Genomic DNA, 19,141 nt, shown 5'->3' with positions numbered 1-19,141 from the left:
AATAAATAAGGACAAGACTGAGATCATGGAATGGAACCAAGGCACCGAAACACAGGGGATTAAGTCCCGAATGAGGTATTTTAGGATCCAATTAGCACAGAAAATAGATGATATACCCAGGATTACCTGGAGCAGTGTTTTTAAGGATGCCTGTAGCTTGTTACTGCGGTGGTCAAGCCTCCCTTTAAACATATTTGGGAGGGTAAATCTTATAAAAATGATCATCCTGCCAAAGATAACCTTTTTATTCAACTCAATCCCATTATCCTTTAATGCTTTAGACATTGCAAAACTTCAGGGGAAAATCGGCTCCTTAATTTGGAATACTAAGTCCCCTTGAATTGCTTGGAAAAGCTTAGGAAAAACTTAAATATGGGTGGTCTAGTTCTACCGGACCTACTTAACTACTGCCATGCGTTCCATTTGAAAAACTTCAGAATCCTGGCCAATAAGCTTGTTCCGTCCTCATTGGGTCTACTTTTTCAGGCACTATTACATGATATCCCCCAGGAGCAGGAGTTTTTTCTTTTTAAATTCGGGGACCCCAAGTTTTATAAAAAAAAGTCAGGCTTAAGGTCCTGGGGGCTTCATTAAAAAACTGGATTTACATTAGGAAGAACCTTAAAATCCCTAATTACACATGCCAGGCTCCAATCTGGGACTCCCCGAACACCCCGGCTTGTCTTAGAGATCAACATCAAGTCTTGGGGTGATCTCCAGAAGGACTAACAGCTGATGAGCTGGGAGTCTATCTCTGGTATAACGGGTGGTACGCTCACGAGATTTAAGTACTATCAATTGTCGGGGTGGTGGGCAATGCAGTCCTGGGAACACGAAGAAGCGAGCCCAAGATTTAACTCGGTTTCCAGAAGGGGAGGCTGGAAACAGGAGTTCTCGTTTTGGTATTGGGCCCTGCTGGAAGATGGAGAAGTAGCTGAATCGGAACTTCAAAAACTTTGGGGCAATGTTCTTGGCACCAATATCCATAATTTGGGGGACATCTGGGGCAACACTTTCACTATGCTACAGGCAGTAGTTAAACCAGCTGCTCTCAAGAGAAACCACCTCTATACGGCTTACAGGGTATACTGGACCCCAGAGAAATTAGCTAAGGTGACGGGGTCTGAATATCACTGCCCCAGGTGTAAGCACCCCGCTGCTGACGATCTTCACATGTTTATAGACTGCCCGAAGATTATCTGTTATTGGGCGGAGGTACAAAAATTTCTGGAAGACGTGCTCCATCAACAAGTAAAGGTCAACCCTAGGACAATTCTTCTTGGCCTGACGACAAACTATCGCTTGAAAGATCCATCGTCTAAATGTATCTTTTATGTTTCAATTTTGGCGAGGAGAGTGATATGCAGGGCTTGGAAATCTGTAAACCCCCCAACATTTGCGGAATGTTTGAAACATACTATTTTTACAAGTGAATCAGATATGACCTGTGACAGTACGAGCCCAGACAAGATTTGGGCGGCCCTAGTGGCCTGGCGAAATCGGTAAAGGAGGTCCTATGATTTTGGCTGGGTTCTGTTGGTCCTTATCTCCCAAGTAACATATGGTTTCGTAGATGGTGTAAAGAGGAGTGGATCAAAGAAACAGTACTGGCTTAGGGATCCCCATATCTTTATCATTGTAGGCCTAATACCAGGGTCGGAACAGGTTGGCCAGATGAGAAGAGCTGTAGGAATCCCATCAAGATTGCCCAACATGGTGTATGAGTGTTTTGGGGTCTCAATACTGAAATAGCAGGAGAGTGCTGCAGGTCACAACTGTGGTGTTTGAAGTAGACTGAAAGATGATTCAATCACTAGGACAAGAGAGAGTCATACCATTGGACAGGGTTAGAGAATATATGCTTAATTTGTGCCGGTGCTTCCTGGAGCTTGGCACTGGCACTTATCACCAGCACATTTTTATGACATTCCACCACATGGTGGTGGTGTTTGTGTAATTTCATACAAAGCACATCCTCTGCATGCTTAACAATTCAATATACATTAAAAATAGTATTACCAGTGCATGCGGCTATTGTTACAGCTTTGGGTGATGTGGTATAGATCAAATTGTTACTTTTGTAGGAATTTGAGGGTTTGCAGGTAGTGTAAGTAGGGGCATTTAGCAGCACTGGCAGGGACAGTGTCCGGTGCAACCTGTAGTGTGCTTCTGAGAAACATCCTGGGCCCTGCTCTGAATAGAGTGCTTAATGTACAGACATGTAAAGATCCTAGTCTTGGATCAGTGGGAGAGGGTGCAGAACAAGAAGGAGGAACACATCTAGCAAAGAAAGACACCTGGAAAAGCACAGGGTTTACTAGGTTTCATCAGGGAGGTGCACTTTAGGTCCCTCTGAGTTGGCCAGCATGGAACCCACTTTCTGGCCATATCAGTGTAAATCACTAAAAAAATCACAAAATGTTGGTTTGAATTACCCTTAACATTTACTAATTGCTCTGGGGAGATTCTGGTCCATCTCTTTTGCTCACTGTGCTGTTACAGACATGGATCATTCATATGCAAATCAGTCTTGGATCCACCCTATAGCTACAATCCTGCACCCACTGCATGTCCAAATCCCCCCTGATGGGAACAATTCTAACCCCAGACACATTTCAGCTTTCTTGGGCCTTGAGGGTAAGGTGCAGCAAGCCTCTTGAAGCTCACTATGGGGAATATGGAGCAGCTTTTGGAATGAGATCTATATAAACTCATTCCAATTGGGATAGGTCAAAGGAGAAAGCAAAACCGCGTGCTGTGTGTGGGCTCTTGTCCTGGAAAAAACAGGGAGTCTGCTCTTGACCTGTGCAAAAATGCTTAAAAAGCTGGACAATTCTCAATTATTTTTTTTTTTAGAAGAATTGTCTACTTTATTACTCAATAGGGTCTCCAACCCCAGCACAACACCAAGACAGCCTTACCTGAGGTATCCAACATCTTTAATTCCCCCTTGCAAATGTGCTGCCCTTATTGTTCTTGATTTAACCTCATCCTTCTGGACTGTCTCTGGTCCAATTCTCCTCCAGCGTATGGTGGAGCTAGGTATCACAGGGCGAGCCTAGAGTTGGATAAAATATTTTCTGGGACAAAGGGAGCAGGATGTCTGGCTGGCACCAGACTCTTCACTTAGCCCCACATTGTTTAATATCTATATATCACCTACAGCCAAACACGTTGAGTCTTACGGGATGATTGCTGTCTCTTATGCAGATGATACCCAGTTGCTCTAAACGCTTGATTCGACCATGACAGACATACGCTCCATCTTTCCTTCAATGCATTGAACTGGCAAAAGAGAGCCATCTACATTGCAATGCAGATAAAAGAGAGATTCTTCTCTTTGGGCCAGCAATTGATCAGTGGGTCAATGCTTGTTGGTCGAAGGATCTTCTGCCTTCCCACCACCAGCTCTAGCAGCTAAGAACCTTACAGTCAGGATTGACGACAGGCTCTCTTTTCACTCTCAGATCCTTTCAGTAACAGGCACCTGGTTTGCGCTGCTGCTTTCCATTATAAAGTACCTTGATCTTCTCCCTCTGGGAGCCCGCAGGGCGGTTGTCCATGCATTAGTAGCTGCCAGGTTGGACTATGTAAACATCTTGTACCTGGACATCCGTGATAAATAGATTAAAAGACTGCAGACAGTGCAAAATGTACCTTATTCTGGGCATACATAGATGTGAATCTGTCACTAGGTGTCTTCATGAACTGCACTGGCTCCCTATTAAGAAGCGGGTTCTTTTGAAGGCGTTGTGTGACCCCAGTGCTTGATAAACAGATCCATCATTATCATCCATCCCGCACCCTCATGTCCTTGTCAGCACTCAGAGATACTGTACCACATTTTAGGAAAGTTAGGTGCACATACTACTCTTGTTCGGTGCTGCCAAGTAAGGAATGGAAGTCGAGTCCCCACTGTTTGAAGACCATCTCCCAAAACTCCCATTCCGAAGGCTTTAAAGACCAGTCTCCCCGCTTTGGCCTCAGGCGATGTAGTAATGTGACCTTTGGTTGTCTTTAGAGCAGGGACACTGTCTGAGTAGCTGAGCACTTCACAAATCTTTCTTTTATTCATTAATCATTCATTCATTCATTCATTCAGGTCTGGAGAGTGATGCATTAGACTTGTCTTGTATGGACAACTTCAGCCGGTCTTGAGATTTTAGTCAACAACTGTTGCAGACTGAGACTTTTCAGCCTCACCTATAACTGGAATTCTGAAACTATGTTGTGGTGTTAAAAGCCAGGCAGCAAAAGAACTGTGGAAGTCCTAGAGGTCCTGGCAGCAATGCATTGGCAGAGACGTGTGCATCTCAGTTCTACATTAGTAGCAATAATGCAGCTCGGGTTTGAAGTGCATTAGCAGAGATTTCTGAGGGCCCTAATAATAAACTTGCAGGAGGGCTGCAAGTGCACTGAGAAGAGGGGTGTGCGGGTCTTTGTACTGAAATAGAAGGGGAGCTGCAGCTCAGGATTGAGGTTGGTTAGTGGAAACGTGTATGATTCTTCGTGGTGGAATAGCAGATGTGCTGCAGATCAGACGCGAGGTGCAATGACAGAGCTATCCGTGGGTCCCAGTACCTAAAGAAGACAGGGCACCTATGGTTAGGACTGAAGTGCATGGTCAAGTGCTGTGTAAATGTCCCATTAATGGAACATTTGCAAATCAGCGACAAGATAGAGCTGCGAATGAGTTTCTGAGAGGGAATAGCAGAGGTGCTGTTGGTCAAGACTTAGGTGTGTTTGGGTCTCATTATTTCTCAGGGACTTGGGAGACCTATGAATGAGATTCAGTGAGGGAATATAGGAGGGTGCTGTTGGTCAAGACTGAGGGGCTTTGACAGAGCTGTGTTTGGGTCTCAGTATTCGTCCGGGGCCTTGCCAGACATGCAAATGAGTTTCAGTGAGGGAATAGTAGAGGGTGCTGTAGGTCACTACAGAGGTGCTTTGTTGGGGCTGCAGGGGTGTAACAGAGGCCCCCAGGGTTTCATGTTTTGAAGAGGGCCACTTCACCATCTGAGCCATGGCACGGCATGCCTTGCATAATGCGTGCAATGGCATGAATAAGAAATAGGTAAATACTCAGGAAAGCCACTCTACTTTACCGAGCAGGCCCCTGCAGCGTAGGGGGCAATCATTCAGGGGACCCCATTGAGCAAATTCTGTAGGAAAGTTAGGAGTCCTAACTTTACTACTACTAAATGCCTTCTGTGAATATCAAAAGTAGTAAATTTGGGGGAGGAGCCAAGATGGCTACCGCGACGGCTGCTTAGACGCCCGGCTCCGGGGACTTCCTCGCCCTGCTCCCGAATCCTGATGCCCATCCTGAGCTAGGGCCGTATTTTTATCGCCGCGACGCTCTCTGGTCGCTGGCGGTGGTGTCCGGGACTTCCCACGTGCCCGAAGACCGAAGAACTCTCCTCCCGCAACACATGGCCTTATAAGTGCCAAGGCAGGGGCGTTGCGTGCGGAGCGCAGCCGGACAACATGGTGTCCATATCGGCTGCTGGAGTCGGACATTGACGGCCTGCTGGACAGTGCATGGCGATCGATCAGCGCATGACTCCGCCCGGCCAGATTTACCTCCGGTGTGCTCCGGGATTGAATTGAGCGCCGCAAGCCTGTCTGTTGTTCTTTGGCGTGTGGTTTGGCCAGGCTACTGCCCCATTGTCATCGTGAGGAGCCGCTCCCCTAGGACTTCAATGGACCTTGTCGCCATTTTGGGAGACCTCGGACAGTGGTGTTTTTGCACGTCGCACTGACCCAAGACGAGTACCCGGGGGTTTGGCGCTTCCCCGTGTGAGGTGTTGCAATACGGGACTCGGAAACTGACCCTGGTACACACTATGGAACCCACGATCCGAGATCTCCTTGCTGCTCTCGGCTCTCTACATGCCGCCATAAGGGGTGGAGTTAGGGACCCCGAACCAAAGCGGGATGCCATACCTATCCCATCAGTTATTGGGAACCCCGATGGCCATCAGACGAAGGATGCCATGTACTACCCTATTCCAGCAGCAAGGGTCGTTGCTGCACACCTACAACTGGCTACGCGGGGGGCCCCAGAGAGTATGAGCAACGGGCTCCACTTTGCCGACCATACGATTACTGTGTGGGGGCTTGGAACTACGTTACAGGCTGACCATTTCCAAGGGACAGTGCCTATGTTCAACCGCTTTGCACCGCCTCTGTGTTCAGTAGCTGTGGCTCCTTATCCTTTACGGCCCTGTTTGTGTCAATACTTGCTTGGAACTTTGCCACCACACCTGGCCATTCCCGAACTGTGTTCTGTGGACTCCTTATGGCTGGAGCTTTTTGGAGTATTGGATCTGCTTTGTTCGTCTGTTGCTTCGGGTCACATGGGTTTGTACCGTTTGGCGACTGATCAATTGACACACACCACTGGACGGGTTAGAGCGGGACAGGGGTGAATTTCCCCCGGCTATTACGGGACGGATACCTAGCCAGTGACTAAGAGGGGTTTTGCTTTGTTGTTCTTTTTATTCATGCTGCTATAATTGATTGACCTTCCCCGGGTTTACTTATGATCGGTCCTGGGTTACTCAGCGTGAGCGGGGCGGGGATTGACCGGGGTCCAGTTTTGATGGCTCCTCCTCGTTTTTTCCCTTTCTTGGGGTTTTCCTTTTGGGTGGGACGATGGGCACGCTGGCAGGGGGGTAGGCCGTAGCCTCTTCAGATGTGCAGGGTGGGGGGCTGGGATAGGGGGGTCTTTAGTTTTGTGTACTCTTTATTTCTATGGCCGTCCTTTTGTTGTGTTCTCTCTTTGTCCTTGCCCTTTGTGGGTTATCCCTTTCTTTAATTCACTAGTTCTCTTCTATATTTCAGGTACTCGTTTTATGGGCGACAGGCACGCTGCTAGGGGGGGTAGGCCGTGGCCTCTGCAGAGGTGCAGGGTGGGGGTTGGGAGAAGGGTTTTCTGTTTTGTCCTCTTTAGTTACCATGGGCCTTTTTTCTTTCCGTCTCTTTCTTTCTTATTTCCCTTTTCTTCTCTTTTTCTTCTGGGTCAGTATGGTGGGTCAGTGTGGTGCCCCCCTGCGGTATTAGCTTACAATTGTGTTGTAGGTGATACTTGTGTTCCTCTGCGTGCCTGTAGTGGGCGATTACCGGTGCGATATGTGCATATGTATTCCATTATCCTGACAAATTTCTTTCGGCACCGGTATTTTCCGGATATTTCGTGCTATCCTGATGTGATTTGCCCACTCGGTTTCCTTGTTTGATTGACATGCAGCTGATCCTTCATACCTTTAATTTTAAAAATGAACCTTCTTTACTCCTGCGTCTCAGTGGTCACGCCCACCTTATGTGCTGTAAGAAATGATTGCTATCTCTGTATTGGTGGACTGCTGAGCGGTAGTGTACTTTGCGTAAGTGCCGCAAATTGATGTCGAGGCCGGCCGATACGGTTGTAGGCCCGTAACTGTACGATAACATTGCACAATAAAGGTTTTCAAAAAATTTAAAAAAAAAAAAAAGTAGTACATTTAGGATTTTATCTCAGATTAGTTCTGTGAATCGGCCCCTGAGTTCATAGGGGAAGTACAAATCTAGAGTGAGGTGCACCAACAGAGCTGTAAACAAATGATTTTGGCAATCCTTGTAACATTCAATCCCAGGAATGTCCCCCATCCCCGCTCTTACCGACTGAGGGGCGTTGATCACCCCAGTGCTGTATCCATATTGAAAAGAGCCAATCACAGCAACCGTCACAGAAAAGACCAGTGGGCAGGTGATCTGTTTCTGAGAATGAGGAAATAATTAGTTGAGGATTTTTAAAAAACAAACACCGGGACCTATCTGAAACATAGAAGAAGGACTGCAATTTTACATCAACAGAGGGGCTCAGAAAGGCGTCTATGACCACAGAGAATGAGGCATTAAGTAAATAAATCACACACAACTATTAAACCAAGAATCATGCCAGTTAATTAAATTGCTTTCAGATAAGAGCTGCTATCTAGTCCTACCTTGGATCATAAAAACGTGCATCCCTCATGTTCAGTCCTCTATGTCTGAAGAACAGGATACATGCTACATTTGTCAAATCTACCTCAACGGGGTAAGAAATTGGGGTATTGATTAACGTGGATTGGAAGTCCCACTTGGGCAGCCACCACAATCCTTGTCAGGGTAAACCACAAAAGTAACTAAATTAACCTATGCTTAACCCTCTGGTAGCTGGCACAAAAGCAGTTAGCCATTACTTAGCTGTAATGTGTAAAGTGTCTATTCAGCACACCAACAGTAATAAAGAGAACACACAACACAAGAAAACATCCAAACAAATTTAGGAAAACACTGTAAAGTTTAATAAATACAATGATACCAAAATGACAAATATCCAATCAGTAGAACTGGAGATACGCAATTTCTAAATTTTAGGAAAGTATAGCGACTGAAAGCACAAAGCGTCAATCACATTCATTTGTTCATCCTAGACCGGGGGAACTTCACAAGTTCAGGCCGAACGCAATGGAGTGTGGAGTGGATAAAGGAACCATGTTAGTACCTCATAAAAAGTTACTATCTAAATCTCCGGAGTGTTCAGTTAAGAAGCAGGAAGAGTGTCACAGATGGTCGTCACTATAGTATAAGAGCAGAATGGCCTGCCCGGGTTGTCATGCTGTACTGCAAGGAGATAGTCAGATGTCATGGACGGCCATTGTACAAGCTTCACGTTGATGGTTGCCATGGTCTATCTTTGCCGTTGTGCGAAGTGCAGATCTCACATTGCCGGTCATCACTGTAGCGGGAAAAGGCGCTCCACCAGGGCTTAGAGTTGGAGGTCATCCCGGGCAGCAGAGCCTTTCACAATCGCAAAGAACTCCAAACTTCAGGATTTCTATTTTTCTTGTGGAAGCATGCACCCTGAAGCCAGCCAAGGGTTACAGGGCCTGGGGGGTTGGGTGTCAGGGAATCACTCTAGTTGAGGCCAGCAGGGCTCAGGCAGGCCCAGTTGCAGCAGATTAGCTAGGCAGATACAGGTAGGCCTCTGGAGCGTGTTGTGTCCCTGAAGCTTAGAACAGGAGGTCAGTCAACTGACCCATGAAGTCGCCTAGATTCTCCTGGGATGAAGAGAGCAGGTTGAGTCTTCCTTCTCAGAGAGCAGTGTAGGCCCCAAACAGCAGGGCAGTCCTCTGTGGGAACAGGACAGGCCTCAAGCAGCATGGCAATTCCTTGGTAGCAGCAGGGCAGTCCTCTGGGGGAAAAGTCAGGTTTCAAGCCACAGGAGAGGCCTCTGGGGAACAAGGTGGTCCTTCTTCTGTAGTGTCCACATGTCCAAGAATGTACTGAAGAGGTGTTCCTCTGGATCCAATATGTGTATCTGATTCAAGCCTTTGAAGTGCGAAGATTGCCTATGCTACCTCAAAATTTGGTTCTGGAATGTTCTTCCAATTTCCTGTCAGGGCTCCAAGGAGTCTGAGGGGACAAAAGCCAGAGCAGGGCTGCTGTCAGATTCCTTTATGTGTGCAAAAGACAGAGCCCTTTGAAATGTAATTGGGGCAGGGCACGGCTCTGCCCCCAGCGATTCTGGCAAAATGGCCCATCCTGCCACATCCTGTCCGTTATTGTTCACTCCCAGGGCCTAATATGCATTCTTAATTAAGTCTGGGCATTAAACCCCGCTCACAGGTTTGCAGAGTTTTCTGCACTCCACGTTCCGAGTAGTTTGAAGAGTTTTTTCCTCGCTCGTGCTCGTCGACGTCAAGTAGGTGAGGGGGAGCAAGGAAAATAACCTCCCGGCGAGATTTCTCAACGCAGGCAGCCAGATTTCTCAATGAGAGTGGTTGCGTATGATCGCAACCGCTCGCGTTGAGAAACCTTCTGTTCCATGTTGAGAAAGGTGCCGCTCGGGTAGAAAATCTACTCGAGTAGCAGAAAGAAAGCAGCGCCTTCTTGCACTGCGCATGGTGCTGTTAGCAATGAGTTTCTAGTGCAGGACAAATGCCTGGCGCTGAAAATTACAGCCAACTGCATGACCCTAACGCACTCTGCTGCTTGTGGAACTTTGCGTATCACGCTAGAGATTTTTTTGTCACTTTGCGGAGTTCCGCATAGCGGAACTCTGCGAACTCCGCCCAGGCTTATTCTTAATGGGGGAGCCATTTACAGGGCCAGGCAGCTGGAAACTCCTAGAAGGCCTTAGAAACTTTTAGGAAGGAAAATGCCGTCTTTCTAAAAATATCCGAAAGCAAAGCCCGGTTCTCGTGCTCATGGCAGTCGCACTGGAACATATCCCACCTAAGTTTCCAATTCATCCCGGTATTCCAAAATCCACCAGTATTCACTTGCTTACACCAACCATATTTTGACATTTTCTTGGTACTCTTCATCACAACTGAGACAGCGTGAATCAATCTGCAAACATTATTGAACTTTTCCAATACCGACTGTATGCCAATCTGGGCTTGGTACAATGATATGCTGAAATTGATCACAGAATAATTTTTGAAAAGGGCACGTTTTTTATATCCAATAAAAAGCATACCCTATGCACACACTTAGAATGTAAAAATTGGAAACAATGTCCATACGCAGTAATACAATATGATACAGAGAAACAACAATAAATTGCAAATTGTGAGAATGAATAAGTATTTGTCAATAAAGAAATCTTGGTCTCCTTGTTTTATTCAAACACAGCATGTGGACAACCAGCCACGTTTTTTATATCCAATGCATTTCGAGCACCTGAGACTCTTCGTCAGGGAATTCTAAAACAACAGAAACAAAAGCAAATGACATGAACAGTTTCACTGATTGTTCCTAAATAATGCGTGCATATACACTGAATCTAAAACTAGTGTAAACGCATAACCCCCTTCTTGCCCCCTCACATACAAATCATACACCTGACAAAATAAAGAACAAACAATCACTGCTCACACCCAAGCCACAATTACCCAAACCAAACTAACTATGCCTGGTAAATTCATTCTCACCCTTTCAAAATCTTCATACTCCCCGTCCCTCTCACTAACCATCTCCCACCCTTTCACCGAACCCCCAGTGCTATTCTCTAAATCGAGGCATCATGTGCTTGACTAAACCCTCATCCTTTTCTCCATGAACCCAGTCCCTTCTGTCATCCTTCTTCTTAACCCCATCTCTGCTCTTCTCCATTGCAAAAAAATGTATTTTTAAAAATGTAATCTAAATACCGATTTCACTATTAAAGAGGATTTTAAATTACAATTCTTTTAAGTCTAACCGGCATATCTCTACCTGCTCCCAATCCAAATGTAGCCCTTATTAAATGTAATAAGGTAACCCAGAGTTAGTCAGTGAGTGAGATAGGTCTTGTAATAGTGAAAACGAAAAAAGATAAACACATGGGGACCGATTCACAGAACTATCTTAAGACAAAATCCTAAACTTACTACTTTTGGTATTCACAGAAGTTAGGATTTTGTCTTAAGTTTGTATTAAGACAAACTTAAGACAGACTTAAGACAAACTTAAGACAAAATCCCAATTTAAGTCTGTCTTAAGTTTGTCTTAAGACAAATGTAAGACAAAATCCTAACTTCTGTGAATACCAAAAGTAGTAAGTTTAGGATTTTGTCTTAAGTTAGTTCTGTGAATCAGGCCCATGAGGCCCAATTCACAGAACTAACTTAAGACAAAATCCTAAACTTACTACTTTTGGTGTTCACAGAAGTTAGGATTTTGTCTTAAGTTTGTCTTAAGACAGACTTAAGACAGACTTAAGACAAAATCCTAACTTAAGTCTGTCTTAAGTCCATCTTAAGCCAAACTTAAGACAGAATCCTAACTTCCGTGAATACCATAAGTAGTAAGTTTAGGATTTTGTCTTAAGTTAGTTCTGTGAATCGGGCCCACCTTTCCTTTTAAATATAATAAACCTCACACTAGGGGCTTTTAGAGCTTACTTTAGTGGTGACTTATAAGTATTAAAAAGGAAGGGACCGATTCACAGAACTAACTTAAGACAAATTCCTAAACTTACTACTTTTGGTATTCACAGAAGTTAGGATTTTGTCTTAAGTTTGACTTAAGACAGACTTAAGACAAAATCCTAACTTAAGTCTGTCTTAAGTCTGTCTTAAGACAAACTTAAGACAAAATCCTAACTTCTGTGAATACCATAAGTAGTAAGTTTAGGATTTTGTCTTAAATTAGTTCTGTGAATCGGGCCCGTAGGTTTTGCTAAGTCAAAATTGAAGATTTAAACTGCACTACAGGCTGTATTTGCAGGCCTGAGACATGTTTTAAAAGACTTCTTTAGTGGGTGGCATAATGAGTGCTGCTGCCTACTAGTAGTATTTAATTTACAGAGTAGTACCATATACTATGGACTTTTTAGTAAACTCAATCAGGTGCAGGCCAATTTCACATTGTTTTAGGGAGAAGGCACAAGAACTGAGCGCGGGCTAGCAGTGCTAAAGCGCACGGAGTTCTAAAAGCCAACAAAAAAGAATTTAGAACATATGAGGGGCTAAGGCAAATAGTTAGCGGATGACACCACAGAGAGGGCCAGGCCCAACAGAAGCAAGGTTGTTTTCTCTCCCTTGTGGACTTGTTATGTTAAGCTGCCCCCCCCCATTCACCCATCAACCGCCATAACAGCTCTCCTTAAGACATACGAAAATGAACGCTGACTATGTCCCATGGCAGGGGGAAACTAAGGGATTTACCCTGAATCACAGGATGTTGATCCGATGCCCAGACTCAAACCTGGTTTCCCAGCTCCCAAGTCGACAGATCTGGCCTCTCCTCACTTTCACAGTAAGTAGTTGGTTCTATTTTAGGAGGCGCTAACAGGAGAAATGGGCTGGTGCAAGCTGGCTCCTGACGAGAGCCTCTGCACTTACGTTTTTTACAAATTAACCATGGGCAGTTTGTCATTCAGAAAAGGGTATAAAGAAGGAGCTGCCTTGCAGGAGGCGGCCATCTTGTCATTGACATGGGACATTGGACAACGACAAGATGGCCGCCTCTTCAGAGGAGCATTTTTACTGATTTGCTTTGTGTGTAATCCCCTTGAAGTCACTCCCAGCAGAATAGATGAAGGTACATGTTTCGTGTTTTGCCTCCTCTCAGGGCCCTTCCTGATTCCGGACAGAAGCCGATAGGTTGTCTTTTCTTTTCTTAAGATGACCAAAGAAACTAACTACATTGTATTGGGCTCAGCACTGATGACACCAACACAGATGTATATTTACAGATGTACATATACTTATGGATTACATATATCATCTTATAAAGGTTATATAGTCTACTCGCTGCTCATTCATTGGTCTCTGCATCCTAAAGACATCTCCATTATGAAAAAGGTGCCAACTGGCTGCTGTCAAACCTCGAAATCTGCTATGATGTGATTGATATGATATGATATGATATGATATGATATGATATGACATGAATCAGCACGATATGAGATATATGATATAATATGATTGATATGATATGATGTATGATTGACATGATATATGATATGATATGACATAGAACCTGACATGATAAGATATCAGATGTGATATATGATGATATGATACACTCAGAAATGTTTAATTGCACAAGAAGGTGGCACCGCAGGAATGTCCGAAAATCCAAGCATGAGAAACTGAGGGCCCTGCTTAGATTTTTAGGACCAGCTACCGAATTACATGTGCATTAAACATATTGCACTTTTTATTTGGCGGACGGGGTATCTGTCACGTAATGACAAGTACCCTATCCGCAAAGCTCTAAATTAAGCCCTACGTCAGCACAGCAGGGAACAGGGATCTTTATGGAAGCGACATAGGTCAGAGATGAGCGGCAGAGAAAGAGGCAGTAAATTCAAAAGGGGGACCCAGAACACCACCCTCCATCCACTCCTCCGGGGGAAGGTAATACAACCCACCCCGTCTTACGCTCCAGACCTTAACAAGCATTTGCAATGAAATAGGTCTCGCATATATGAGAGTTTGAGCTATTGGCATTGTGAATAACAATGCCTTTCTTTTATGTATGTTTTTAAAACAGATAACTAAAAGGCATTGTCATTTACAATGCCAATAGCTTAAACTCTTGCAAATGCGAGGCCTATTGCATTGGAAATGCTTGCTATAAAAAAATGTTAAACGTTAGGAGAGAGTGTGTTCTGCCTGCAACAGCAGGCAGGACGAAGCTATAAGAGAAAATAGTTCTCAGAGGCTGTAATTAATGCCTACCGAGCATCATAACGGGGTGTCGCCATGGGAGGTTACAAGATGAGACAAGGCTGCACTAAGGTGGGACTTCTGAGCTTTTGACCAATGAACAGCCACAAATTACAGTGGACAGTGACACACAGCAATGAAAAATGTGGTCGGAGCTTCAACTCCCTACTGAGCAACTCGCAATTATTTTCCCTTTACCATGCGCATAATCAATATTTATAATTAGCATGATGTATCTAAATGTCACTTTATATGTACGCAAACCCTAGCATAAAACCATCTGCCATATTTTAGAAACTTCAGACTGCACTACTCCCCGCATTTTACATTTTCTTAGCCTGACCCGGGCCATTTTGTGGCCTTGCTGGAAGCCTTACACTAACAGACTGCACTCATCCCTTTTCTCTATTTCAGCGTTTTCCTGAGAAATAACCCAACTGTTGCAGAACCGCTGTTTCAGCTCGTTAGGCCTGTCAAGGTTGTAGGTAGCCGAGGAAGGTCCGATAAGCACATTCCAGAAGTGAGCGGGCATGCTGTGCCGGAGCCGGCAGAAGGGAGTCGCCCATTCGACCTTGCTAAACTGAGATGAGCTAAACCATGAGTTCTTTGTGTGCCTTATATGGTCTTTTCCTTTCTGCACCAACCTGTACCAGCTTGTATTTTTCCATGTTGTGCCATGGTTTCGCCAATGCAACTGTATATATGTGATGTCCTGACAATGTGCCAGCAGTCTTCTTGGCGGACCTCGTGGGGTTAGGTCGCAAGGAGCTCCTCTGGCAGAGTTTTGTTTGTTCTAATAAATGCTTGGACCTTCTACACTGCCAACTGACTGATTATTGGTAATGGGAATGGGATTGCTTATGGTAATGACTATAATGAGGGGTTTGTAAATAATTCTCGGTACTTCACTACCTCAATACAGCATGCCTCACAGAGCAGCGCATGCGCTGCCCGGGCTCGACCTAAAAAAGGTGGATTGCTCTATGTACATTGGAACAGCACTGGAATTAGAAGTACATTGTAAAATCCACAGCCTCAGCTATCAGTCTAGTTTCAAGGTACCAACAGAATACCACACACAACTGCAACAACCCAGACAGAAGGTGAAATGTATGCACTCCCCTAACGCCTCCCCCCCCCCCCAGCTTCTGATGGACAGACTGCCCCTCCATAATTGTGGGGGTTAGTTTAAGATTTCACAACAATCACTGAGGCATATAATGTAAAAATATATTATACACAAGCAGGGCACATGAGATGGGCTTAAGAGGCAGAGGAAAGGGAGAGAAATGCAGATTGGTCGGAGGACTAAGTGAGAGATACACAATCTTTTGTCAAATAACCAAGATTTTGAGGACTTTCAAAACAGAGAGTAGGGCGTGTGTCTGTGTTTTTGTCTGTGTGCATGCAAAAATCCCAGGGGAAATCCAACAGGCTCTTCACCATACCGACTGAAAGCACCTGTACCCAACTATTCATCAAAGAATACATTTATATGGGGGTGTAACGCCCCCAAACACCCCCTGAATCTACCCCCCTGTCCACAGCAGTCATTGTGACACCTTCACCCACTTCTAGTTCATTAGCCAACAGGACATCTCGTTATGAGCATTATGGGACATTCCTGTCGTTGCGTTTTGTGACGTAGTAAATATGGGATCCAAAATCCCAGCATGCAACGTGCAGTTGGCTGAAAATCCAGGACTGGCTGAAGTTGCCAGGGGAAGCGGATACCTCAGCTTCCTGTATCCCTCTCCTAGCGCCGTCCATAACTCGAAGCGCTGCAGGACAGACTCCTCAAAAATTGTGCATGCGCTTTATTTAGTGCTAATAACTCAGATTCAGATTATCATTGAACTGGTGACAGATACTCTATGTTTAAAGTTGCTGTACTGATAATACAAGGGCTAAATATATAATTTTATAACGTGCTCAAAAATTCAAAAATACTAATTCAAAAGGGCAAAATTAGACGCCCGGCAGCTGTCTCTCATAGCGCAGGGGTGACACAAAGACACCCACCGTGGGAAAAAACAACTTGTTTTTAATTAGAACACTAGTGCTGGAATTATAACCACTTAGATTGTTTACACATACACTGTCTCATACATATTCATTAGGCATACTAACGTAAACACCTGACTGGTGGGTTCACATTCTACGCCCATCCCCTGGCAGCCTCTAAAGCAGGGCCATGCCCTACAGAGATACCTTTAACTAACTCAACTTATCAGCTTCCATCTACAGCCTGGTGAGCCAAAGAGGGAGAGAGAGGTGTGAGATGAGGAGAGAGGGCCAGGGGCAGGCAGATGAGTGAGAGGTGTGAGATGAGGAGAGAGGGCCAGGGGCAGGCAGGTGAGGGAGAGGTGTGAGATGAGGAGAGAGGGCCAGGGGCAGGGAGGTGAGGGAGAGGTGTGAGATGAGGAGAGAGGGCCAGGGGCAGGCAGATGAGGGAGAGGTGTGAGATGAGGAGAGAGGGCCAGGGGCAGGCAGGTGAGGGAGAGGTGTGAGATGAGGAGAGAGGGCCAGGGGCAGGCAGGTGAGGGAGAGGTATGAGATGAGGAGAGAGGGCCAGGGGCAGGGAGGTGAGGGAGAGGTGTGAGATGAGGAGAGAGGGCCAGGGGCAGGGAGGTGAGGGAGAGGTGTGAGATGAGGAGAGAGGGCCAGGGGCAGGCAGGTGAGGGAGAGGTGTGAGATGAGGAGGGCCAGGGGCAGGGAGGTGAGGGAGAGGTGTGAGATGAGGAGAGAGGGCCAGGGGCAGGCAGTGAGGGAGAGGTGTGAGATGAGGAGAGAGGGCCAGGGGCAGGGAGGTGAGGGAGAGGTGTGAGATGAGGAGAGAGGGCCAGGGGCAGGCAGGTGAGGGAGAGGTGTGAGATGAGGGGAGAGGGCCAGGGGCAGGCAGGTGAGGGAGAGGTGTGAGATGAGGAGAGAGGGCCAGGGGCAGGCAGGTGAGGGAGAGGTGTGAGATGAGGAGAGAGGGCCAGGGGCAGGGAGGTGAGGGAGAGGTGTGAGATGAGGAGAGAGGCCCAGGGGCAGGCAGGTGAGGGAGAGGTGTGAGATGAGGAGAGAGGGCCAGGGGCAGGGAGGTGAGGGAGAGGTGTGAGATGAGGAGAGAGGCCCAGGGGCAGGCAGGTGAGGGAGAGGTGTGAGATGAGGAGAGAGGGCCAGGGGCAGGCAGGTGAGGGAGAGGTGTGAGATGAGGAGAGAGGGCCATGGGAGGCAGACGAGGGAGAGGTGTGAGATGAGGAGAGAGGGCCAGGGGCATGCAGACGAGGGAGAGGTGTGAGCTGAGGAGAGAGGGCCAGGGGCAGGCAGGTGAGTGAGAGGTGTGAGATGAGGAGAGAGGGCCAGGGGCAGGCAGATGAGGGAGAGGTGTGAGATGAGGAGAGGGCCAGGGGAGGCAGATGAGGGAGAGGTGTGAGATGAGGAGAGAGGGCCAGGGGCAGGCAGGTGAGTGAGAGGTGTGAGATGAGGAGAGGGGGCCAGGGGCAGGCAGGCGAGGGAGAGGTGTGAGATGAGGAGAGAGGGCCAGGGGCAGGCAGGTGAGTGAGAGGTGTGAGATGAGGAGAGAGGGCCATGAGAGGCAGGTGAGTGAGAGGTGTGAGATGAGGAAGGGTGCTGTATGCTGAGGAGAGAATGCCAGGGGAAGGCAGACGAGGGAGAGGTGTGAGATGAGGGGAGAGGGCCAGGGGCAGGCAGATGAGAGAGAGGATGCAATGCCGACGGCAATTTTGTCAAACACAGGCAAACTGCTGAGTGAGAGAGCGTGAGCGTCTGCTATGAGAGAGGGGAGAGCAGGAAGGGGCAGTAACTGCTGAGGAAAGCAATACAGGCAGACAAGGAGAGCAGGGAGGGGGCTGTAACTGCTGAGGAAAGCAACAGAGACAGAAGAGGAGAGCAGGGAGACGAGAAACTAATCACGGTATAGAGGGTCAGACATGGGAAATGCAGAGAGTGGGAGCTGCCTGGTTCAGGAGGGGTGGGGGACCAGGCACAACAGGGGGTCTTATGGGGCAAGGAGCAGAGAATCAGGGAGAAGCGAATATGCTGAAGGGAGAGCGAGAACTAGCAGAGAGAGACCACAGGACCCACTGCTGGAAGCTGCTACTACCATACCTTCTGGGGCTCCAAGGGGGTCATGGCCTCCTTTTGTCTGCAGGTGATCACACCAGTCTCAGGTTCAGGTTGACTGTGGGGGTCACCGGTGGGTCCTGGAATTCTGAGAGGAGATTTTAATCCAATGATTGATGCTTCTAGTTGTTTGTGTTCTTAAGTAATAGTGATTTAGATGATGCTAAGTGGCCAAAAGCTTCAATGCTGCTGTTAATATGTTCTGATTGCCGACCAGTCCCGAAATTTAGTATTTGGTTAGCCCGAATGTTGTCCTTTCTTCGAATTGTCCAATATTGGTAATTACTTTGTTTTGATTCATCTCAGTTCAGTGTTGGCTGGTCCCAGTTATGCCTTGGTTGATCCCAAGTGAGTTTTAGGTAGTCCAGGAATGTATGATGGTTTGCACCGGTTGTGTGCTCATGGATGCCAGTTACGTCTTGGTTGGCCACAGATAAGTGTTGGTTGAAGCCTGTTGAGTGTTGTATGGACTCAGCTGTCTTGGTTAGTCCCAGTTGAGTGTCAGATGGCCACAATCTCCTCAGATCGTTGGTGTTTATGTCTTGGATGGTGCCAGTTTGGTGTTAGTTGTTCTGTGTGCTGTTTTGCCAGGTTCAATCTTGGTTAAACCTAATTGGTAGTTAGTTTTTTTTTTCTACATAGTTTTTTGTAATTGGATTTTAGTTGGCTGTTGCCAGTTGTGTGTTGACTTGTCTTGATTGTGTCTTGGTTGATCCTAGATGAATAGTGTCTATTGGATTTTCCTGTTTCTGCCTTGAGTAAGCTCTTGATTGTTCACAGTTGAGTGTTGGCAGGACCCTGTGGTGTCTTTAATGTTCCTG

At 46.5% G+C, this 19,141-nt stretch overlaps 1 protein-coding gene across 1 annotated transcript in view; it reads right to left on the bottom strand.

The window, feature by feature from the left end:
- The window catches only part of LOC147706469 (solute carrier family 2, facilitated glucose transporter member 1-like), a 43,579-nt gene extending 25,173 nt beyond the window's left edge, over nucleotides 1–18,406 (bottom strand). Inside the window, exons 1-2 of the mRNA XM_086929085.1 lie at nucleotides 18,306–18,406; nucleotides 7,663–7,761 (exon numbers count right to left, since the gene is read on the bottom strand). Of these exons, the coding sequence (XP_086785211.1) occupies nucleotides 7,663–7,761; nucleotides 18,306–18,329 (123 nt within the window). The 5' untranslated portion in view covers nucleotides 18,330–18,406. The remainder of the gene's footprint in view (nucleotides 1–7,662; nucleotides 7,762–18,305) is intronic.
- Between the last annotated feature and the right edge of the window lie 735 nt (nucleotides 18,407–19,141).

The sequence above is a fragment of the Lissotriton vulgaris genome, chromosome 7 (assembly GCF_964263255.1).
Source record: "Lissotriton vulgaris chromosome 7, aLisVul1.2, whole genome shotgun sequence".
Lineage (NCBI taxonomy): Eukaryota > Metazoa > Chordata > Amphibia > Caudata > Salamandridae > Lissotriton > Lissotriton vulgaris.
The sequence above is the reverse complement of the archived record's forward strand: the minus strand, read 5'-3'. Positions and strand labels throughout refer to the sequence as shown.